This window comes from Microcebus murinus, chromosome 3 (assembly GCF_040939455.1).
Source record: "Microcebus murinus isolate Inina chromosome 3, M.murinus_Inina_mat1.0, whole genome shotgun sequence".
Classification (NCBI taxonomy): Eukaryota; Metazoa; Chordata; class Mammalia; order Primates; family Cheirogaleidae; genus Microcebus; species Microcebus murinus.
The window spans coordinates 96,658,046-96,683,341 of NC_134106.1; the positions used below are offsets into that span (position 1 = coordinate 96,658,046).

The window sequence follows — 25,296 nt, forward strand, 5'->3', positions numbered from 1 at the left end:
GAGAAAAAGATGGGTTATCTTTTTATATGGGCTATCATACACAGTTATTTAATCAGATATTAATCTACATGTTGCTGTGAAGGTATTTTGTAGATGTGTTTAATGCCTATAATCAGTTGACAGAGGCTTCCTGTAGAAGAAATTTTGCCTCAAGACTGCAGCATCAAATCCTTCCTGAGTTTCCAGCTGTAATCTACCCTAAGAACATTGCACATGGCAGCCCCCTAGCCAATTCCTTCAAATAAATCCCTTTACATATACACTTGTGAGTATATATACATAAATATATGTGTGCGTATGTGTGTGTATCTACGTGTAACTATATGTATATGTGTATCTTAGTATGTAAGTATTGGTTTGCTTTTCTAGAGAATCCGGAATGATACAGAGAAAGAGGGAACAAAGAAGAAAAGTCACATTTATTTAAATGTTTTATGCTTTGTAGTATTTTTTCTAGTTTTACTATATTTCCACGGTTTGACAGTATCTAAATTACACACCCAGTGTTTGAGAGTGAAGAAACTTACAAGGCTGTATGGTTAACGTGTCCAGCCACTTTGCTAACAAGTTAGGCATAGACATCCTGAGAATAACTTGAGTCTAATCCCCACCCCTCAGGATCAAACAAAAATGCCTCAATGCTTAGAAGCACAGGCTCCTGTCACTAACACTGTGCTGTCAGGCTGCCAAGTGGGAAATGCCTCATAATTGCCCAAAAGTTCTCCTGGGTATTTGGGTAAACACGAGTACATCAATAGTTGGTTTTGGAGAATATAATATATTGATTCTTTTTAGAAGCAGAGAATTGCCAAGCATGCAGACCTAAACAAACAAAACAAGCAAACAGTTTTGGGGGTAAAAAAAACAAACTTGCTTTGAATAGCAGGAGACGACGTTTTAGCAGCTGAGCAGGGTAAGAGCTTCATGAGCCGCTCTTTAATGCTGCGCTTGGTGCTGTTCTGAGCGTAGAGGAAACCTAGAAGATACACGATCAGTTCTGTTAATGCTGTAGGCAGAGAGAAACCGGCCATGCTGCAGGGTTTATCACAGAAGCCAGGCAGGGAGGACAGGGGAGGCAGCCAGCCCATGTGGCAATCATAGGCAGTGGGTAGGGACCCCAAAAGGAAGTAAAAATCCTTTTGTTTCTGTTTTCCTCCTTACTTAAGTTTTTTTTAAAAAATCTTTCCCTTACATTGCATTAGAAATCATTATCAGTGAGTGAAAACAGAATCATGAAAGTATATGTGTTGAATGGCAAAAGTAAAATTTGGTGGCTTTTTTTGGTCCATATAGATCAGGGGTTAAACAAGTATCATTAAAAGAGTTAACTGGATGGAAATTTCAATATTCAAACCAGCCTTAAGGGTCCACACGACAATTTTCTGTTCTCATTGCTCCTCATCTTTGATTACAGAAGGAGACTGATGCTTCGCATAAATCATTCACACCGCAATCATGTGTTAGTACCTTTGCCTTCCTGAAAGTGAGAAAATAGATGCCCTTGATATGCAACTTCATTAGCATATGTTGACATGCCCAGAGATGTGACAATCTTTCACATTTTTTCCATATGGACATTAATGAATGGAACTTATTCAAGCAGAGTAATTCCAAAAAAGAAGCAAGGTATTTTTGTAAAACATTAACCCAGAAATAGACAGAGCGGTATCTGTGACTTCAAAAGGTTGGAGAAGACTCAAGAAAAATTAATAGTGGCTGTGTGGGCAAGGTAGCTAACTGCGCTGATAACTGCACAAATAACTTTTGGTGTCAGGGGCCAGCTATGCAATTTAACATCAACTTACCCACTCTGCAGTCTCAGACACCTGAATTTCCATGTTAATATGTATTGCGTCCCCCAAATCAGTATGGAAGGAGTCAAAACATAAAGCAACACCTAGAAACCTATTTAAATCAAAGTTCTACCATTTTTATAATATAAACCCTGGAAAACATAGCACTTTTCCCCCCTACTTTATAATTCCAATTCTCTGTAAAAAGAAAATCAAAATCTCAGGGACGCCCCACCTGCCCCACACACCTCGCCCCCAAATCCTTATGCAAAAGGAAACATAAAGGCCTCAGGTACCTGTGAAGGACTCTCCCCACAGATCATTCATTAAGGAAATTCCTTACTGGCCTTCCACAAATCAAGAACATGCAAATTGTAACTTTAGGTCCACAGCTTATGTCTAGCACCTAAAACTAAAGATTCTACACTAATAATGAATTACAAGTTTATCAGACATTCTTCCACCTACCCAGAGACATCTACATAATTGATGCTTCCTTCACTCCCTTTTTCTCTTCTAACAGTCCCCTTATCTTATGTAAAATGCAGGTTGTAGATTTCTTGGGTCTCATGAAGATATAGAACATCACCATTTTAGTGCCTGGGCTAAGGGGGCAGGCCCGCTTTTTTTCTTTCTCTCTGTTTGCCTTTAAATGCCGAAGCTCCAGGATTCCCCAAATTAATCTTCAGAAAACCAACCACAGGTCTGTCTGTGGTTCCTGTGTGTTTTTCCCAGGCATGTCCTCAACTTTGGCTGAATAAACCTCCATTGACCGTGATTTTTGCCTCAGTGAGTCATCTGGGTCAAAAGTTGGAATAATACAATAGTCCCAGCTACAAGACTAATGATCTATTTCCATTTGGGGCTGTTCCACCCACCACCACCAGTGTCTATTGGTCAAAATGCTTATGTGTGTGGGACAGTAGAGGGGAAGGACAGTGACAAGATGAAGTAGTAAATACATAAATCATATCAGATTACCCCCCTGCTTAAAAGTCCTCTAAAACCTTCATGTTATCTTTTATGAAACACCCATACTTCCTATTAAGGACCAAGCCTTACTCTCTGATAGCATTTTCAACCACCTACCCTATGGCTGTCTATGGTCAACCAATGGCCACTCTACCATTGCTGCCTTTGCTGGAACTCACAAAGCTGACTTCGAAAAACAACCACTGTCTGCGGTTCCTGTGTGTTTTTCCCAGGCCTCCTCCGGGCTGTACATTCATGCAGTGTGAAATATCATCTTCAGTTGATATCACAAGGGCTGGCTGAGGGTGTGGCACATAATGGAAGGTTAATAAATGTCTGACAAAGGAGTGATTATCCTCCTGCTTAAAAGTCCTCTAAAACCTTCATGTTATCTTTTATGAAACACCCATACTTCCTACTAAGGACCAACCCTTACTCTCTGTTCCATTTCCTTACTCTATGTTCCATTTGGAATGGATCTAGATAAGATCCAATTTCATTTCCTAGATTAGTATCTAAGTAAGCTTTTAAATTATAAAATAAATCTGCTTTACATAAAGCAGACTCTATACTTTGCTTCTTTCTGCTCCATTTCTAGAAGGGTGGATCCATCTAAATACTTTCTCCTTTGTAAACTTCTCTGAGGGACTAGGGTTTTACTCTAGCTCCCCAAGAAGGTACTCTACTCTCTCCATTATGCCATCTCAAAGCTCCGTGCCACCTATGTCCTATGTCTGTTTCCTCAATCTGGTCTGCTGTTCACCAATTATCAACTTCCTTATCTCTGTATATCCTTTATAACTCAGTTCAAACATACTTTCCCCTGGCAAACTTTCCCTGCTTTGTCTTCAACTTGCCTGAAGGAAGAAAGACCTACTTCTCTGCTTCCCTATTGTTCTAACATCACATCCTATTGTTCTGGGTATCACACCCTGTAGTGAACTGAGACCTTGTCTTGATAAGGAATTACAGAGAGAATCTGCTACCAGCCTTCTATCATAGGACAAGCATTTTAGTTTTACCTTTTACCTAGATTCTTTGCTTTAGATCTGACTTCTTCACATATATCCAAACTCTACAATCATCCTTAAAACTTCACATGGCAGACACTCAAGAAATATTTGCCAGTTGCTTGATTTCCAGCTTTGTCCATAAACTCTGGTATCTGCCAAGCACAATCTCTACAAGAGTTTCCAGCACTCTTATCTTAGACCCAGGGGAGGGAGCTTCCAGCTTCCCAAGCATTCACAGATATTAATGTTATCCACCCATTCCTAATTTGTTAAGGTATACATGTTTTCAATTATAATTAGGAGCTATAAGTCTAAGATTTTAGACTCTATTTTGCTTCTTTAAGCTGAGTAAACTTGTCAGGTCATTAAACTTGTTTGAGTCTCATATTTAATAGAAAAAAGCCCCAGACCAGATGGATTTATAGCCAAATTTCACCAGATCTACAAAGAAGAGCTGATACCCATACTGCAGAAATGATTCCATAATACTGAGGAGGAAATCCTCCCCAACTCATTCTATAAAGCTAGTATCACATTGTTACCAAAGCTAGGAATGGACACAACAAAAAAGAACACTACAGACCAATATCTTTTATGAAATAGATGCAAAATCCCCAGTAAAATACGAGCAAACCAAATTCAATAGCACATCAAAAAAATATTCCACAATGACTAAGTGGACTTCATCCCAAGGATGTAAGGATGGTTCTACAAGGCTATAGAAACCAAAATAGTATGATATTGGCACAAAAATAGAGATATAGACCAATGGAAAAAGACAGAGAACCCAAATATAAAACCATCCATATAGAGCCAACTGATCTTTGACAAAACAGACAACAACATACATTGAGGAAAAATGCCCTATTCAATAAATTGTGCTAGGAGAATCAGATAGCTGCATGCAGAAGAATAAAACAGGATCCATATCTCTTACCACTCACAAAAATTAATTCAAATGGATAAAAGGCATAAATGGAAGACATGAAACCATAAAAATTCTAGAAGAATATGTTGAAAAACCTCTTCTAGACACCAGCCTAGGCAAAGATTTTATGAAGAATACCCCAATGGCAATCACAGCAACAACGATAAAAAATGGGACTTGATTAAATTACAAAGTTTCTGCACAGCTAAGGAAATAATCAACAGAGCAAACAAGACAACCTTCATTAAATGGACTTAACATATCTAAGATTACTGATAAAAGTGTTATGAGCTTGGCTAGAGATCAAAATAAATAAATCTGAATAATACTGAGAAAAATAAATAAAAAATAAAGAGCGCCTTAGTCATCTGTGTGACATATGAAGTCCAACATAAATATATTTGGAGAACCAGATGAGAGGAAAGAGAAAGCTTTGAAGAAAAAAATGACCAAAATATTCCACATTTATTTAAAAACATCAGTAAAACTTGTTGAAACCAAAGCAAGATAAATATAGGAAGAATCACATGTAGCTCCATCATGGTCAAACTGCTGAAAATTGAAAATGAGAAAAATCTTTAAAAAGAAATCAGAAGAAAAGGACACATATACGTGGAATACAATAATGTAAGAATGCTTTCTCATCAGAGAAATAATGAAATGACATCCTTAAATTTCTTAGGGGAATGCAAATACTATGAACCCAGTATTCTATATATGATTTTGAAACTGAAGGTGAAATAAATGTATATTTTGAGTTAAGCTATAGTTGTGGTAGTTCATAGCTAATACAATGGCATTATAAGAAATGCTAAGGAAAGGAATTTCCTTAGGCTGAAGGGAAATGACATAATATGGAAACTTGCATCTACAGAGAGAAATAAGGAGCACTGGAAATTGAAAATATGTAAATGAATATAAAATAACTTGATTTCCTGTCTTGTTTTCTTTATTTTAAACAAAAAAGTATGGTGGAGTTTATCATATTTTTAGATGCAAAATTTCTGACAATAATAACATAAAGGTTTGGGAAGCATCAATGGAATTTAAACAATACAATATGAATCAGTGAAACTTGAAACTATAATATGAACTCAAAGTAGTCTATAAGAAGTGAAGGAGACATATTGAAATCTATGGATTATAGGGAAACAATTAAAATAATATAAGAAGGTATAGTCAAAACTCCAATAGAGGAATTAAAACGGAATACCTGAAATATTTAATTAACTCAAAAGAAGTCAGAAACAGATGAACAGAGGAGCAAAAACTAGATGGGATGAGTAGAAAATATGTAATTAGATGGTTGGTTATACTCAATCATATCATTAAATCAGAAACTGTAACTTTCTTATTCATTACTTATTCTCATTACTTTGTTCAGTGCTTAATACCTAAACTGTTCAATCAGTATCTACTGAAAGCATGAAATCTGACTATATATCTTATGTCATGGTCTCAGTACAGGTAGATTAGCTCCTTGTCTATAATTAGCAGATGCATTTAGAATTTAGGATTTGCATACTGTGTTTCCTCATAGTGTGTGAAGCAGTCTCCTCCTCCCACCCTAGATGGATAGCTGTGTGAATGCACTCTGCTGAGGATGATACTGGCAGAATTAAGGGACTGCATTCCCTAGCCAATAAGGCTGAAAGAAAATTGATGGTGAAGTTGAGCCAACCACCAAAGTGTCTTAGTATATTGGATATTTACCCCCACAGACACTAAAGACCCTTTGAAAGATTACTTTTCAGTTCATAAATATTAATTTATATATTCAATAAGCATTTATCATAACACATATAAACATTATGGATGATGTTCTTGGCAGAACTGTAGGTATGTAGTGGTCATGTAGGAAAAAGGCTTTGATCTTGAGAATCTAATCATTTATATCTATCTCAACATCTGTTACATTGCAGGATTGATTTGTCATTTTCTCTCACTAAACCCTGAATTCCTTAAGGGGGGATTCTGTTTGTTTATTTATTCATTCATTCAAAAAACATTTGTTGAGTGTCAACTATTTGCTAGGCACTATTCCAGGTGCTGGAAATAATGCACTGAATAAACCAGACCAAAAAATCTATTCTATAGTTGGGTAAGAAAAAATAACAAACAAAAATAGATAGAATAATATAAAGTATATCAGATCAAAAGCAGGGATGGGAATTAGAGACTTCTTTGGTGGCCAAGGATGGGAGGTTGGGTGGGGAAGACTTTTAATTTTAAATATAATGTCCTGGGAAGGGTTGAAGATACATTTGAGCAGAAACACCTACATGAGATGAGAAAGTATCTTACTCTATTTTGCACAATGTGTTACATACATTACGTATAAATATATATTTGTGGAGTGATTATAATTCCTTTATTAATTTATTAAATTAAAATTTATTGTCACCTATAATGGATAGGTTATCTTAAATTAATTGGCTATATAGACCATTGAGTCCGATGATCTTTTCACAAATGTTTGTATCTATTTACAAAAGTATGCACAAATGCATTTGAATATTTGGATTCAAAATTAAGTCAACTCCCATATCCCTGCATCCAGAAGTCAAACCAAACTACTAATACACTAGGCACTTCAAAAACCATAAAACAAATCAATACAAAAAGAGAATAAAAAGTGTCCAAATATGTATGTCCCTTTAATTGTGCTATAATTGAATGAAAATGTATTAATTTTTACCAGTGGGAAAGTTTTGTTTTTTTTTAATCTTACAATGTCTGACGTTACTGAAAACAAATCAGCCCATCATCATGTTGATTGGTCCATTTTTCTGACCATGCAGATCTCAATAGTGGTATGCAAGTGGTCATTCCCTCACTGGCTACTTTTTCTGTTACATAAGAAATGCCATCACATGTAAATGTCAGGTTTCAGTGCTGAGTGATGGGCCATTAATTATGAATTCCACAAGTACCAATGATGTTAATAAAAGTGGTAATTTCACCATAATGAGAACTATGCTTATCTTCCTCCATTTTTGCAGTACAGCTGATAACAAAAACTTATTTGCCATGCATGGTTTGGAAATGAAGGGTCCTACTCCATAATTCACAGCTCTGTGCAACTTCCATTTTGTGCTTTTAAATTACGGACAGTGTTTTTCTTCCTAGATCTTAAGCCTGTGGAAGAAAATGGCTAATAATGTTTTGACGGACATGGTGCCTTCCCATGGATCAATAACTATGACAGAAATCACCAGGAGTTTCAGAGGCACTGTGATCCTCCCTATGTCCCCTTTGAATCAGTGACAAGCTGATTCATTAGCAGTGATACAGACACTGGGGTAGGAAGTACATTTTTCACTAGTTGCAAATGTGAACTTAACTGCCAGGATGTCTATTTTTTAAATGGGCTTACAGCTCATAAATCCACAGACACACACACACACACACACTCTCACATACACATGGAGTTCATTTTGTATTTGTATTTCCAAATTTATTCCTGAAAATACAGAGCCTCAGGTGATCTGGTAAGAATGCTTGCTGAAAATTGCTGCCAGACCCACTTATAGTCAACCCCAAACTGTTCACTGTTAGGAAAGGTTGCAACAGTGTTGGTGGCTGAATAAGAGGGGGAAGATACCCACGCTTCATTTAGTAACTTTATACATTTTGGAGGCAGAAAATTGACCTTCCTAATTGACCTGTTTTGTTTTGCCTGATTGTAAAACAGTTACATTCTCTATCAGTTAGTTTCGAAGGAGGCAGCCAGAAGATACTTGAATTTGCTGAAAATAATCTACCGATTCCAAATGCAAATGGAATAAATGCGACTAATTAGAGACACCTGTTCCTCATAAAATGCATGCTAGTCTGTCAGCTTCTCAGTCCCTCTTGGTCTCTGTCTTCTTCTCTAGCTCCCTCTTTCTCCTTCTTAGTCTTTGTCTCTTTGTTTCTATCTTTGTCTCTCTGTCTCCCTCTTCTTCTCTGTCTCTGAATTTCTCTGGCTCCATGTTTCCCTCTGTCTCTCTGTTCTATGTTTCTATTTGTGTCTCTCCTTTCTCTTTTTCTGCTCTTTCTATGTCTCTCTGCCACTGACTCAGTCTCCCTCTCAATTGAGGCAGAGTCCTATTTGATCTTCCTTCCCTTGGTGTTGATTGAGCACTTCATGAAACATTTTGGGGTCCTCAAACTACCCCCCTCGGGCCACATGTGGCCCGCTGAGGACATTTATCTGGCCAGTGGGGTGTTTTTGCCACCGCTGCTTGTCCTGCTTAGCAGCCTACTGGTCCAGGGCCGATAGTGTGGATGTGTGGAATGTGCACTGCACTCTCCAACGGCCCTCCAACGGTCTAAGGGACAGTGAAGTGGCCCCCTGTTTAATAAGTTTGAGGACCCTTGAATTTTTGAGAGAGCTTTAGCCTACTGAGTACAGAATAATTATTGTAAGTCATCCTAGGCAAATGTTAGTAAACAACAGGGTGGTCAAAAAATACAATGCATTCTAAAGCCAGTAGTAAGTGCTTGTGATTATCCATACTAATGCTCTGCTACCCTGGAAGAACTAGCCCGAGTGTGCTAGGAGAAAAACCACCACTTGGAAAAGGCATTGGTCTTCTTTGGGATCTTTTAAGATTCATCATGGAAGCCCAATTTTCCTTTGCTCCTTTGAATGAATTGCCAGAACTATATATGGGGATATCTTTTGTGTGGGAGTTTGTAAATTATGTGGAATTCCCTGTAAGAAGAGTGATAAGTTATCCTGGTTTTTCCAGGACACTGCTCGCTTATGAGAGTTGTTGCAACACCCTATCTTTCAGAACCCCCTTTTTGAGTTGTAAAATGTTTGGGTTTAGATGGCAAATTATATAGTCATACTATATACTATATTAGCAATTAGTATGGTCTGTTCTCACAATCTAATATAGTCATTGGCTAAATGACTATTTTATCACCCCGTAAAGAATATCAATGGTGCATATTCTTTTTTAAAATGGTATTTAAAAAATAGCTATTATTAGTAGTAATGATGAAATAGGGAGCTAAAATGTAAATCTTTGGGGGCATGTTAAAGATAATATTTACAGAAGAAAGATTTGGAACTTTGGGGTTAGAAAGAACCAGTTTGAATCTAAGCTCTGCCATTTTTTGTTTGTAAGACTTTGGAAAAATAATTTCACTGAGCCTCTTTGATCTCACTTGTCTATGGAAATGATAATAATACCAGGTTTGCTGTTGCCTGGGGTGGTTAGGAGGTTTAAATAAGGTTACATAGACACAGGTGCTGGCTAGATAAGCTTCTGCTCCCTTACCTAGTGAATGCTGGGAGAAATGTGTTTAAGGCTCAGAACCCAAAGCAAAAAGGAATATTTCAAAAATGACACCAGTATCTTTTTTGATACTGGTGTAGTAAATCTTCCCCCACACTCAATCTCCATCTCCATTATTGCCCCTTTAATAATAATTGTATTATAAATATGAGTTAAACCTAAATTCTAGTGTACTGCTTACTTTCTTCAAGCTAACACAAATAACTCAGGTTTATTTTGCAATTTTTTAATATGAAGCATTTTTAATAATCAAGTACTATAAATGTCAAATTTTCCTTTGGGATAAGTCAATCATGTCTTTAAAATGAAAAGCTAACTACACTTGACTGAGGTTGATTCTTCTGATGGCAAGAGACCACAGATATAATTTATAAATTGATTTTATTAAGATTCGGGATTATAAAGTTTATTTTCCTATCAAACAGAGTGTTTATTATGTAATGAATCTTTCTGCTCCTCCAACATCACCCATAGTAAGTAGTGTATATTCTTAGCACAGCCTAGGTGACCATTTTCATTTTGTGATTGGCCAATCACCTGACCACTGTTCTTTTAATGACATTTTTGAAAAGACTTTAAAAAAAAAACTCACTTGTTTCTTTTGTTCATTTTATTTAGCTTCTCTTGGTACAAAATCCTATAGAATCTCACAATCCATTATAAGAACTTTGGCTTCTACTCCGAAAGAAATAGGGAGAAAATGGAGGATTTTTGAGCAGGGGAGTGATGTAATCTTAATGTAATGTTTTATTCAACAATATGAATTGAACACCTACTCAGTGCTAGAAAAAACAAACAATTCCCTGCTCTTGTGAAATTTACAATCTAATGAGGAAGGATTCACAATAGAGCCAGGAATGACTTAAACACTAGAACAAGAAAGTACTCTAAATTTCACCTTGACAGTGATCTTGCCCTAAGGAAAGATGCAGATAAATAATGCTCTCAACAATAACAAAAAGAACTTACTAGGTGCCAAGTACCTTACATGTATTATATCATTTAACCTTCACAAGGGCCCCAGCTGTGGGAAGTAATATTATGAAAGCCAAATTACACTGAGGAAATTAAAGGTAGAGCAATGCATGCAGCTTATAAGTAGCAATGTCAGGATGTATTAATACTTGTCCATCTGTCTAACTCCTGGGTCTGGCATTCTGACTTCTATGCTGCACTAACAATGGCTTCATAAAATAGACCACTTCACTTATTGAATGTGTCTAATTGTGTAGGTTGAGCTGCAGGATATTTGTTTCATTTTGTGGCATGGTTTTTAGTTCCTTCTCCACCTTCTTAGTGAGGCTTCTTAACTCACCCAATCTTGAATATAGTCCTGAAAACTTGGTTTCCTGAATTTCTTTGCTAGAAATACTGCTTCTAATTCCATTTTCTTTAGGACATCCATCAAATTCCTGGTAGTATTAAAAAATAATAATGTAGTTGAAGAGAAAGCTGCGCTAGGAGATTCAACTTCTTCATCTGAAAAATGGGGCTAATAATACATGACACTTACTAATCTCAGGGAAGTTAGGAGATGAATGAAGTAATTATTTCTGCAAAATGCTTCAAATGCCAGAAGAAATAACATGTAATACATTATAACTTCCAATGTGAGATACTACTTTCCTTTAAGTCCTTTTGGATCATAGTATTCAATCTTCATCTTTTAACAATACATTTATTTTATAAAATTATCTGTTGATTCATTTAACCAATAAGTATGTAGGGAGTGTATTATAAAGTAGGCCCCGTGCTAGGCACCTGGGATGAAAATCAAATAAGATATTCAATGAAGCAAAGTGTTTACAATCTCATGAATACCATTACTTGACTCTGATTACTCATTAGAATCACCAGGGTGGATTAAAAGATAATTAGCATGCCCTATCCCTTCAGACCATTGAGTCAGGTGATTCAAATGGGAAGCCAAATTTGAGAACCATTGTTTTGTTCTGGGCTAATCTGATGCAGATAAGAATTGTAGTTTGGTAGCTTTGATGTTGCAAACTGATTCCTGGTGGGCTAGATTTGGAGCCTTTTTGTTCACACAAATTAGTTTTTTTTTAAATTAATCGAACCAACAATTAAAAATACATATATTTCACTTAAAACTTTGGCTTTCTGGCTTCTCACTAGAAATTGGAAGATCTGTCAACTCTTCATCTGTCTGTGTTCCTATATGGCCACACTTGGATGGGTCTGGTGAGGAGCTCTCCCTTTAAAACAGGACATGCATTTTCAGTTTGCCACAGTGCCCTCTATTTCCTATCACACCCAGCACTAACAGACTAGTCCTTCCTCTTGGCTCACTTAACTCATTGATATTAGCTGCCTGGCTCCTATAGAAACTTAACTTTTTTACTTCCTCTGGTTATTTCAACATGGATTTTACTGGGTCCCATTTTATTCTTCAAAAGATCATGTTTACCTGGAACTTCAAAATGTGCCCTTATTTGGAAATAGAATCTTTGTAAATATAATCAGTTAAGATTAATTTAAACCGGATGAGGGTGGTCTCTATGTCCAATGACCTGCATCTTATGAGAGGAGAGGACACACACACAGCAGGAGGAAGACCACCTGAACACAGAGGCAAAGACTGGAGAGAAGCCACCTAAAAGCTTAAGAATACCAAGGATTTCCAGCAAACTATCAGAAGTTAGGAGAGAGGAAAGGACTATGTTCTTCCTCAGAGCCTCAAAAAAGAGCCAACCCTGCTGACACCTTAATTAAGGCTTCCGGCCTCCTAAACTGTGAGAGAATACATTTCTCTTGTTTTAAGCCATCCAGTTTGCGTAATTCTGTTGCAGCGGCCCCAGGAAACTAAAACATACATAATTAACAGATTTTCAAAAATACAGGAGAAAATAAAATGAAACCATGGCCACATATTCATCCCCTATTTTATATAGAACATCGTCTTAATACACAGAGTCCTCAGAAAGACATAGTGCTGCATTTATGATGACTTCTTATTAGCACTGGTGGTTTTTGCAAATTGCTACCAAGCAAACTCATCCCAGGAAAATAGTCAACTACACGTGACAATTGAGTGGATTTTCACCTGTGGAATTGGCATGTTCTATATTCTGCACTAGTGTCTTACAGTTTGTGTTTCAATTAATTAATTACATATTTACTAACTATCAGAGGACTTTCCATATCACTGAGATTAATAGCCAAATTCTCTACAATGGCTAAAAATGCATACACAATCCCCCAATCTCATCTGTCTGTCTCATCTCCTATTTTACTACTGTCCTAGTTCTGCCCTTGCCCCTTGCTGGTCACTGTGTCTGAAATGTCTTATTTCAAAAATGTTCAAGACCACTCCCACACCTCCTTCAGGTCTCTGCTCCAGTGTTACCATCTCAGTGAGGCCTTCTCTCAACATCCTACTTTAAACTGAACCCTCACAAAACCACTCTCTAGTCCTGCTTTATTTTACCCCACAGATTAATAAATGTTATGGGCTAAATTGTCTTCCCTCCCATTCATATAGTGATCCCAACTCCCAGTACTTCAGTATGTATTTTGAGATAAAGTCTTAAGAGAGGTAATTAAATTAAAATGAGGCCGTAGTCCAATATGATTGGTGTCCTTACAGAAATAGGAAGAGACACTGGGCATGCACAAACACAGAGAAAAGGCCAGGTGAGAACTCAGTGAGAAGATAGCCATCACAAAGCCAAGGGAGACACCTTAGGGGAAACTAAACTGCTGACACCTTGATCTTGTATGTTCACTCTCAAGAACTACGAGACAATGCATTTTTATTGTTTAAGCCCCCCAGTCTGTGGTATTTTGTTACGGCAGCCTGTGATGGTTCATTTTATTTGTCATCTTGACTGGGGTAAGGGATGCCCAGATAGTTGGTAAAACATTTCTGTGTGTGTCTGTATGGATGCGATCTACTTTCGCCAGATTGGACATCATCCAATCTCTTGAGAGCTGGAATATCCAGGCAGAGAAAGGTCAAATTCCCTCTCTTCTTGAGCTGGGAAATTACTCTTCTCCTGCCCTTAGACACTGACCCTCCTGGTTCTCAGGACTTCAGAATACAGAATTTATACCAGCACCCCCTTTCAGACTCCAGCTGGATTATGCCACCAGCTTTCCTGGTTCTCCAGCTTGCAGATGGCATACATGGGACTTGTTGGCTTCCATAATCATGTAAGTAAATTCCCATAATAAGTATCTCGCTCTCTCTCTGTCTTTCTCACTCTCTCTATACATGTACAAAGTCATATAGTCAACCGGTTCTATTTCTCTGGAGAACCTTGACTGGAGAACATAGACCTAGCAAACTGATATGGTTAACTACATAACTTATTATCCAACCTGGGGCAACACTGAGAATGAAGGGGGTGCTATTAATAATGACTTAAAATTAGCATATCATTATTCCCACACATATCAGGACATTTGGTAGCCCTATATATAGCACCTGTTATTACTAATGCACAACACACTTTGTTTAGTTGTATGTTTATTGTCTGTCTCCATAAGATAGTAAATTCCTTGAGGGCAGGGATTTTTGTGCTATTACTGCTTTATATCCAGAGCCTAAAAATATGCTGAATAAATAAATATAAACTGTAGGTATGTGGTTAATGTTCACTGATTTTTACATAAAAACAACTATCTCAATGTAACTACCAATTATTTTGTATCTACCGTAAGCTAGGCAGGATACTAGGCATTTTACATTTGTTATCACTCATTTTTACAACAACTTTGCAAGCTGGGTATGATTTCCATTTTATACTTAACCTAACATCTCAGATTTTAGGTAACTTTTCCTATACTCTTCCACAAGTAGCTACGGAGTCAAACTGAGTTCTGCATTTTTTAGTGCAAGAGAGACATTTATACATTCTTGAAAGTTAAAAAATAACATAAATACAGATTTCTAACTCATCAAATTTATTGAAATGTTCAAAGCTTACTAGTTATAACATTGTTAACTGTGCATGTTGATGTGCAAATGTTATCTATAAATTATGTCAACATGGGTACAGAATAAATCATATTCAATTCAACAGTGTGGGTGGAAAAATCCCTAATCCTTTAATTCTAAATCCTCTATCAGCACAACAGAAAAATCAAGGACAACAAATCAATGTCCCTAAAATGGATATGAGGAGATCTTCCTGCTAATTTGATTTTTAGTAACTAATTCTTTGGGCTGGCACACAATGTGAAATATTGTCCTTGAAAACATGCATCTCTGCCTGCTGCTCAACATTTTTATTTATTAGAAACTGAGCCAGAAAAATCTAATGTTGAAATTTATCATTTATCATAGCAGTGGAGGGGCTATGTCCTGATGAAGAAATTTAATGCCATGACAAGTTGATAAATGTTTTCTGATACCTACCTTCTTGCCACTATCTGGACCATACCAAAATATTGCCTAACAGAACTCTTTGAAATTACACAAATTAAAGTCATATTTTATATGCAAATTTGAAACAGTATCATATAAATAATAAAGTCTCACACTATTTGCAAACTTGACAATAATGCAATGCTCAAAGAATTATTTCCTTTTATTATAAGAATTTCATGACTTCAAAGCTGGCCAGTGGATGAGCAGTAAGATGTTTAGGATATTGCTCTAAGGTAATATTCCTTAAAGCTTGTAAACAAACTCTGGCCATCGCCATTAGCCTTATGGGAAAAATCCATTAAGATCTTAAATTATTTGAGTCTTCAAGAACATGTTCTTCAAATAAAACATGATCCCTGTGTAATTCACTCTGACTAGGCTTTGTCCTAAAACACAGTGGAACTAAAGTTTTAATACTGAAAATCCTAGCATCACTCAATTCAATCCTACAAATTTCCGTTGATGTATAGGACTCATTAAGTTCTCCCTGATGCTTTCCCCAGGGGTCCTAGGGTTTTATTTCAGAAAAGGTGAACTTTTTAGACAGAAAACAAAATAATTTTAAACCTTACCCCACTCCAGGAGCTGATCCTATGCCTACCTCTATCTTTCAGAACTTGTTACACTGCCTTGGATCTATCACATTCTCCAGCTTGTTCAGATCTCCATGAAATGTAACATAGGGTTGCTTAGGAAACCAAAAACCATTGTATTTTAGAAATATGCTATGACTAAACATTGAATAAAGCACATTCTAAATGCTGTCACATATAAACTTTATAAGAATCATTTATAAAGGAATTGGTCCCAGGAATGTTTTGGCTTACCCAAGATCAGAAGTCTAAAAACTAATGAAATATGCATATGAACCTCATCTGTTGGAATGTCAAAGCCATCCCTTATACTATTTATGTGTCACTCATCTTTGTGTTCCCAGTGTCATGCAAAATGCCTACTCTTGACTATCCAAGACATATCTGTTAAACAAATGAATCAATGTTGGCTGAATTTTGAAAGACAGAGAGAGGCTAGTCTTCATAAATAAACCATGACTTTTTTCAAGGTTCCTCAAAACAATTAGCATTTCATTGAGACAATCTACAGAGCCAGATACTGGCAAACCTATCTGTCACTAGGGGACAAGGACGTTCAGAAAGCAGAGCCTTGAAAACTTGCAGAGCTCACCCTTACCTGGTGGTCTTCTTATGTTAGGATACTAGTTAATGGGAACTGGAGAAGAAAAAAGGGAGTCCAGCATTGTCAACAAACTTTAACGTTGGAGAAAATAGTGCTGTTAAAACACTCTCCAATCAGGAAAAGGAAGAGACTGAAGGTATAATAAAATGAGATAAGATATCCTTACAGAGAGAAAGCAATATTGTGCTCTCAGGCTAAAATTTTATAGCAAGCTTCTGAAAATGACTTCCTGGGTAAGGAAAATTATGGATCCTATCTTATTCTCTTGATGAATAAACACATTCAATATGATCTCAGAACCACATGTACATAGAACAGAGCAGAACAATCTGTCTGATAAATGTATTTATAGCGAAGATAGATCTGAGGTCTATGGAGGCTTTGGGACATTGAACTGAGAGAAGTTTCAGCTTTATGTTAATTGATGACAGCAACGCATGACATGTTGATTTGTTTTCGAGCACTTTACAAAGCACTATCCAATTAGATCATGAAAAGAAAGCAATCCTATGAGATAAGCATGTTTGGTATTATAGTCCATATTTCACAAATGAGAAAATTTAGGAAGCCTAGAAAATGTAGAGTCTAGCCGAGATTCTTTCTTTACCAGGTCCTCTCTCACTGGGTTACTTTTTTCCTTTATGTCCTTGCTATTTAAAATGTGATACTCAGACAGCCTTATCTTGTATGCTTGTTAGAAATGCAGAATCTTTGGACCCACCCCTGAGCTACTGAATCAGAATTTGCATTTTAATAAGATCCTTCAGGTGATTTGTATGCACATTAAATTGTGAAAAGCACCCTATATATCATGCCATATTAGTTATCTGGAATGCCTCTGTTTTGAGAATCTTATCTCAATTCATTATGAATGAGGGATAGGTAGAGGGCACTGTCATAAGAATAAACTGCCATTCTATGAATCTTCTTAAAGTAAAAATCAGATTTAAATATTAATGGCACCAGTGATATCAGGATAGTGTAGGTTAAGATTACAGACTCTGAATTCTGGTTTTGCATCTTACTGTGTGACTTTGAGAGCACTTAACTCTTTAAGCTTCTGTTTCTGATTTATAAATAAGTATGTTAAACACACTAACTTCAGAAGGTTGTTGCGAAGGTCAAATGAAATGAGTGAGGATACAGTAATGGGCATTATTTTAAGCATGATATGCAACAGTTTCACTCTAGCTATTCATCTTACCAAGAAAGCTAAATAATGTGTTTCTCTTGGCTCTCCACTGAGTCAATGCTTTGAATATTATCACAGAGACTCACTTCACATTATCTTTGATCTATGGAATTCTGTGGGTGGCACAAGGTCATTGTGAACTTCCAGGGAATTATCCCAGAAGGAACCCTTGACACATTTTCTAGACTTTTTACCTTAGGGAACATTCAATTTTGTTTATATTTTGATTCTAAGAGGCCAAAATTGTAAGGTAATGGGTGACTTGAACTCTCTCGTTTTGGAACCTGCAAGTCTGGCCCTACTAGGGTTTGATAAACTTTGAAATATTATTCTTAAACTTTGTGAAACAACCAAGAAGCAGTTCAGATAAGTTCTGTTCTTCAGGGGTCTTGGAGACAAGAGGATAGAGGAGGGGTGGTCTGGAAAGAGGTGCTGGAAGCTGCAGGAAGGCTGCAATAATTGAGTCCCAGAAAAGGAGCTGATTATAGCAGGGTTAGCTGAAAACAAGGAGCCATAATGTACTTGGTTTAGTCCTCCAGGTCCATCCTGCTGATGCATCCAGGTATTTTAAAATAAGGAATTGAGAATTAATCAACTGGCTGTGTTGTCTCTGGTACATGCAGAGTCAAGAGTATGAAGATCCAACTTTTGTTCTGAGTAAAACACAGAACACGGAAAATGGTTTTTTAAAGATGCATCTAGCAGAGATGATTTATTTTAAGTTCATATTGTGCCATTGTTTCTCATATGGGAAGGATTTTCTAGCCTCAATATGTGTGATGTGCAATTTAAAATTAGATATCACAAACTGCTAGGGTAAAAATATATGAGGTCAATACCAGTGTGCTGTTCCTGCATGCAGAATCATTATTCTATACAGAACTAGCAAATTCTTAAAAGAAAGGCTAAAAGTAAGGATCTCAAAACACTGTAAACTCTCAAAGACATACAAGGAATTTAACAATGCAAAAGGAAATTTAAGTGAAGTATCTTAACCCTTCTTTTTCTTACTGAACAGCAATCCCCTTTCTGTAGATATTTATTCTGCAACATTATTTAATTTGACATTTTCAATCCTCCACTAATTCTTCACAGGACAAGTAATAATAGAGCCAATGAATGCCTCAGTGGGAATTTAAATCTGGTCTTCTTCTTAGCCAGGGTTGCTCAATGTCCTCCTCTTTTTCCATGGCCACATGCTTTACTTAGCTCAGGGACAGGGAAGCAATCTTTTTCCTTCACCATGGACTTTAAAGATATAAATTATAGGCCACAGATTTTTCCCAAATCTCCCAAGATAAAACTTTGATTTTCAAATGGAGAATTTCTTTAGGGAGTAAAACTGATTATTTTTTTTAAAAGTTGAGGATTAAATTTAAATTATTACAAAGTACTTGATGCATGTTTTCACCTACGTATTCTTTGACTTCTTAGCTTCTTTCTTAGCTAATTTTAGATATATCTGCTCCTCTTTAGTTTTAAAATTCTCTCTTTAACTTCCTTGACATTTTATTTATGTCTGTATTTTGTCTTTGGTTGCTTATTTTTATTAATAAAATTGCTTATATGTTATCATATTATATAGGGTTTTATTTTATCCTTCCATTTCTTTATTTGGGTCTATTTCTTTTGGCTAGTTTTTAATCATTTTGCAATATATTTCACTGTATGGTTAAAGTTCGCCCTTATTCTTTTATTCCTCTTTCAGTTATTATAGCTTATTTAGCTATATATAGCATCATTTACCATGAATTATTTACACCTTATATTTATTGTTCTTGTTGAGACCAAGTCTCTTTTATTTTTAACTTTAAGTTCTAGCCACTTAAATTGCTCTTATTTGAATTACTTTTTATTTATTTCTGGTTTGAATACATTTTCATCACCTTTTAAATTTTTTAAGCTAATTTTGTTTCATCTTGTTGAATGTTTTATTTTATTCACTTTTAACTATACAACTGGTACCTGGGAATAGAACCTATGATATAATTAAGTGAGCCTGAGAAATGGGTCAACACTTCTTCTCCCTTTATTTTTTTGTCTTTCCCTCTCAATACAATCTCCTTGAGCAGCGGGCCATGCCTCTTTTGCTCTTGTATCTCCATTGTTTGGCTCCTAGGAAACACTTAATAAAAACCCATGGAGGGAAATAATGATTCATAAGGATTAAAAGAGTCTATTAACAACAACAACAATTTATTAGTACTACGTGATAGGCATTTTTCTGAGAACCTTCCTTGTATTAATTTATTTAATCTGCACAACATTCCTCATGAGGAAGGCATTATCTTCACCCCTGTCTATATACAAGGACATCGAGCCCCACAGAGACATTAAACGGCCTGCCCAGGTCACTCAGTAAGTGGCAGAGCCAAGATTTGAACCCTTATAATCTGTCACTGGGGCCAGGACTCTTAAAAATTACTTGCCTAGTATCTGGCATATGATGTACTAACCGGTCAGTGACAGGCAGGTACTGTGGGAAAACAATGTCTTTAAACAGGCTGCTATGCAGTTACTACCTAAGACACACCAAAGGTATGTGGCCTCTCATAAATCAATGCAGATTAGCTAAATAAAGAAAAGCCTGGAACTTACCTAGGAAATTAATGACAAACTGGCAATACCTTTAATTGCCTGAGCTGCTTACTTGAGCAGACTGTCACCAGCCCCTCCCTTCTCTGAAGCCATCCTTGCAGTTCCACTCTATTAGATTATCAATTTTAAATTAACTACAGCAGGTGGTGCCTGGCTCTTCTTGATGGGCTTCTCTCAGTTTGCCAAAGATTTATAGAAGCAACGTTTTAAAGAATGGCATTTACCCACTGAGCTAATTTCCTTCTCAGTTAGAATTCCATCATTCTTCAGCCCTAACAGTGAATAGTGAATAGAGAACTGAATTAACTAAATATAGAACATTCTACAGTTATTTATGTGACTGACATGTTACCCTTCTCTAATAGAATAACTCTTTGCTGTCATGGTCAAGCTGGTGTCATCCAGAGTTGAGATTCAAGAATTCAAAGAAATTGTTCACATATGCCTGATTTTATGGGGTATTATTGATTTAGTGACATTGATTTAATACCATATATGTTTCAAAACCCTAGCAAAGTCCTACAGGTGTCAAAGCCTTCATTTTGGAACTATTTGTCAATTATTCATTGATGATTCAGAAGCCTTCCAGAATTTTTATGAACACAGATAATTAAACAGTATGATTTCCATATTATCTCTCTTTTTTTATGGTATGTGCTCAAATATATCAGAGAACAACTTTATATTTTTAAAAAATTAATACAAAATATACCTAGCAGGTGCACAGCATTGAAATAACTCATCTATTTATTTAGCACTCTTGATTGGAGAGTTCTTAACAAAATGCTAATTTAATTAAGCCTTGAATTTTTTTCCCTAACCCTGATTAGCATTTAACTATTAATAATACTATTTAATACCAATATTTTAAATTTTATGAAATTTGTGCAAGAACTCATTTCAAATTCAATTTCCTTTCTGTCTAAACAAATTTATGAGGTTATAATTTTACTCCTCTTCATCCTTAATTATGTGAGGAATTAGCAGTAAAAAGACAGTATTCAGAAGGTGTATTTAGAATAAGAAGGAGGAGGAAGAAGAGCAGGCAGGGGAGTAGAAATAGGAGTAAAAACAGGAGTTGTTTTTGGAAGGTGTTTGACAAAAGCATTTTTCAGCCTAACTCTAAGACATCATCAGGTGATGGTGATATTGTTAGAACTTAAAAAAAGTTCCACTGGCTGAAATGACATTCTACATATAGAGGGTGTATTAGTTTGTTAGGGCATCCCTAACAAAACAACACAGACTGGGTGGCTTGAACAACAGAAATGTATTTTCTCTCCATTATGGAGTATGGACATACAAGATCAAGGTTCCATCACCTTTGGTTTCTCCTGAGACCTCTCTTTTTGTCTTGCAGATGACTTTTTCTCACTGGCCTTTCCTCTCATGGCCTTTTCTTTGTGTTTGTGTCTTCCTGGTATCTCTTTCTCTTTTTGTAAGGACACCAGTCATATCATCCTTTATTCAAAGGATTTGTTATGTAAAAATTGGATTCAGTCAAAAGGCCATGGTATAGAAGGCCACATGTGGCCCCAAGGCTACAGATTCTCCACCCCTAATAGGATCTCACCTCAATGATCTTAATTACCTCTTTAAAGGCCCTGTTTCCAAATATAGTCACAGTCTGAGGTTTAGGGTTTCAACAGGTGAATTCTGAGGGACACAATTGAACTCATACCAGGTGGATTTCAATAAATGTTTGCTGATTGTTGATGGGGCCAATGACTATCAACTGTGCTTATGGGAGTTGCTCCTCAAAATTATCCACTGGGGTGGTGTTAATGTTCTTTGGTCTTTAGAAGGTCCATGTGGCCCTATAACTAGTCACCAAGACTCATCTATGTCTCACCCTTCCATAGACCAGTTTTTCCAAAAGCATAGTTCCAACAAAAAGTCCACATTCGTTCACTGATTCCGGCCCCACGCATGTTTCTGCATGTTGGTTATGCCAGGAACTCCACTAGACATAGAAGATTCAAGAGAAAGCAGTCAAAACTTTCTACTCCTCCCCTGCCTATTAGATAAAGTCCAAATTCCTTTCTATGACATTGAAAGTCATCCAGTATTTAGACTTTACCCACTTTTCAATCCTGCCTTCCCAGATGTCTCTTCTCTCTTCTTGTATTCTCATAGAGCTACTTTTCAACTTCCTACATGTTTTGAACTTTACAGCCAATACATAATATATTCTCTCTACCTTCTATCTACTCCTTCAACTATGCAAAACCTACACATTCTTCCATTCCAGGTTTAGACCATCATCATTATGTATGGTAGTGAGACTTCATGGATCTATAGGATGAAGGAAAAGGATAATTAAATGTTTCTGGGAGGAATGGAGAGGAACCATCACTGGAGACAGAGAAAAGTGAAAGACCAGTAGGATTTGTGAGGTTGGGGGCATTGAGTTAAGTTTTGGAAATGCCAGGAGATCAGATTGTTATGATGTGTCTATTGTAGAATTTTCAGTGTCTAGAACAGTTTCTGCCACACAGTAGTGGTAGGCACTCAGCATGTAATTGGTTTAATGAGTATGTTTTGTAGGCTTTGAGTAGTAAGAAAATGATGCTACCTTAGAAGTCATGAAAAGCCAGTAAGGACCCATTTATTTTAAAAGACACACAGATATCACAAAATTCTGGAACAACAACAACAAAAAACCCAAAACAAAAAAACTTTACCCTTCAGGTTTATGATAATGGAAAGCAAGCTTTAAATGTTAACACAGGTTAAAACTGAGGAAATTTATGGCATTTTGGAAATTAAAAGAATCCTTAATATGATTTTTTTGGACTAATATATATTTGTCTAAAAGTTTTAAAGAAAAATTTAGAAGCTGTAACTCTACTTCTACTGATTGCTAGATTTGCAACTTTGGTTCAGGTATTGAACTTATCTCCTTAAATCTGTATAAAATCTACCTACCTCGTAGGATTATTATGGAGAATCAAATAAGATAATAAATATGGAAACACATTTAAAACTGAAAATACAATTGTGATATTGTACATAATCATAGTGACAATAGCAGATATAGTTGTGCTGACTGAACTCTGCTATGACAACTTCAGGTAGGAAATACGTAATTTGTTAAAAAGCAAATTCATTGGGAATTTAAGAGAGATTGGTCTTATAATTTATGTATATGACTGATTATTTGCTTTGGATTTTCTTTTTTTGTGCTCTAATTAGAAATTAAGAACTTTAAAAAAAATCAAATCTCCTTGAACAACTGAACTGTTATCAATCATCAACATTTTTTAGCTAGCTCCTCGTGGATATTTAGTCATAACAACTCTGTTCTGATAAACGAAATTCCTGAACCAGAATACTGTACATTTGTGTAATATCCTTGATTACCAAATGCAGGTATTAATCTAATGAACCAAACTAGATGTAACTGTTCTATCTCTATTGAGTAGCCTCTTATTCTTTCTGAAAATCTAATAGCTTGAATGCTAATTACTGTTATTACACTCATCTCAGACTATTAACTATGCTGAAAACTGATTCAGATTTTGTTTCCTTACATGTCTTGAAGCTGCTCTCTAATATTCACTTATTGTAAAGCTGGTAAGAATTCCTCTAAAATGGATGGATTAAGATTCATTTGAAGCAACCTACAATCTACCATTTTCAACAGAGAATAGGTCAGGAATAATTTTGCAATTGAGACCAGGTTCTAGTGACATCTTCTCAGTCATGTTTTCCCTGATATTCGTATTACTTTGCAGAATTGATCATAATTATATTATAATAGCTGCCATTTGTGGAACTCAACATAGAGTTGTATGGCTTGGGCACACTACTTGATGTTGTTAAAGCTCAGTTTCCTCATAGATAAAGCAAGGATAACAATATTACTTGCCTACTTTAGATCTTTGGGAACTTCAATTAAATAATCAAAAATAGTAGTAAACTTAGTGTTCATTGCTTGATAAACAGCTCATAAATATTAGTTACTGTTATTATTGAGCATAATATTAATAACATTAACAACAGCAAATTGTGACAGCTGACAAGTGGAAACAACCTCATGTCTTATAATTAGAAATTGGTCGAATTAATTATGGTAACTCCAGATGACAAAAATGATACACAGGCATTAAATATTCTGTTACAGAAAAATACATACTGACCTGGGAAATTGCTCTCAATCAATTGCTAAGTGAAAAAGTAGGCTACGAATAGTTTGCTCACAGAATAGACTAGAAAAGCATACAACAAAATGTTACTAGTGATTGCCTTTGAATTGTAGGACTTTTAAAGTTTTTTTTTTTTTTTTTTTTGAGACAAGAGTCTCACTTTGTCGCCCAGGCTAGAGTGAGTGCCGTGGCGTCAGCCTAGCTCACAGCAACCTCAAACTCCTGGCTCAAGCAATCCTCCTGCCTCAGCCTCCCGAGTAGCTGGGACTACAGGCATTCGCCACCATGCCCGGCTAATTTTTTGTATATATATTAGTTGGCCAATTAATTTCTAATTATAGTAGAGACGGGGTTTCGCTCTTGCTCAGGCTGGTTTCGAACTCCTGACCTCGAGCAATCCGCCCGCCTCGGCCTCCCAGAGAGCTAGGATTACAGGCGTGAGCCACCGCGCCCGGCCTACTTTTAAAGTTTTGTTATTTTATTTTTGTGTTTTTCTTTGCTGTTCTTTCGCTGTGTGTTCTTCGCTGTTTTCCATAGAGTGTGATTTCATAGAGCATATTAGAGTGTATAAAATTATATACAAGATATAGATGGCCCTTGTCACTCAGTATATAATACTTCCCATTACTAAACATCCAGTTAATGATGAAATTGGCTATACATTAGCACCATGGCTCAATGCCCTGGGAGCTTGATGTTTTATAACATACACAACTTTCCACTACATTGCTTATATAAGGCCACACAGAACATGCGCTGTCAACCCCTTTAA

General features: G+C 36.3%; 1 protein-coding gene across 3 annotated transcripts in view; it reads right to left on the reverse strand.

The window, feature by feature from the left end:
* KCNIP4 (potassium voltage-gated channel interacting protein 4) overlaps positions 1 to 25,296 on the reverse strand; it is a 1,096,218-nt gene that overhangs the window by 121,250 nt on the left and 949,672 nt on the right. The window contains exon 2 of one of the 3 annotated variants that reach the window (XM_012737679.3): positions 875 to 976. The exons of the other annotated variants lie outside the window; for them this stretch is intronic. Within the exon in view, the coding sequence (XP_012593133.1) occupies positions 875 to 976 (102 nt within the window). The remainder of the gene's footprint in view (positions 1 to 874; positions 977 to 25,296) is intronic. 3 annotated transcript variants of the gene reach the window in all.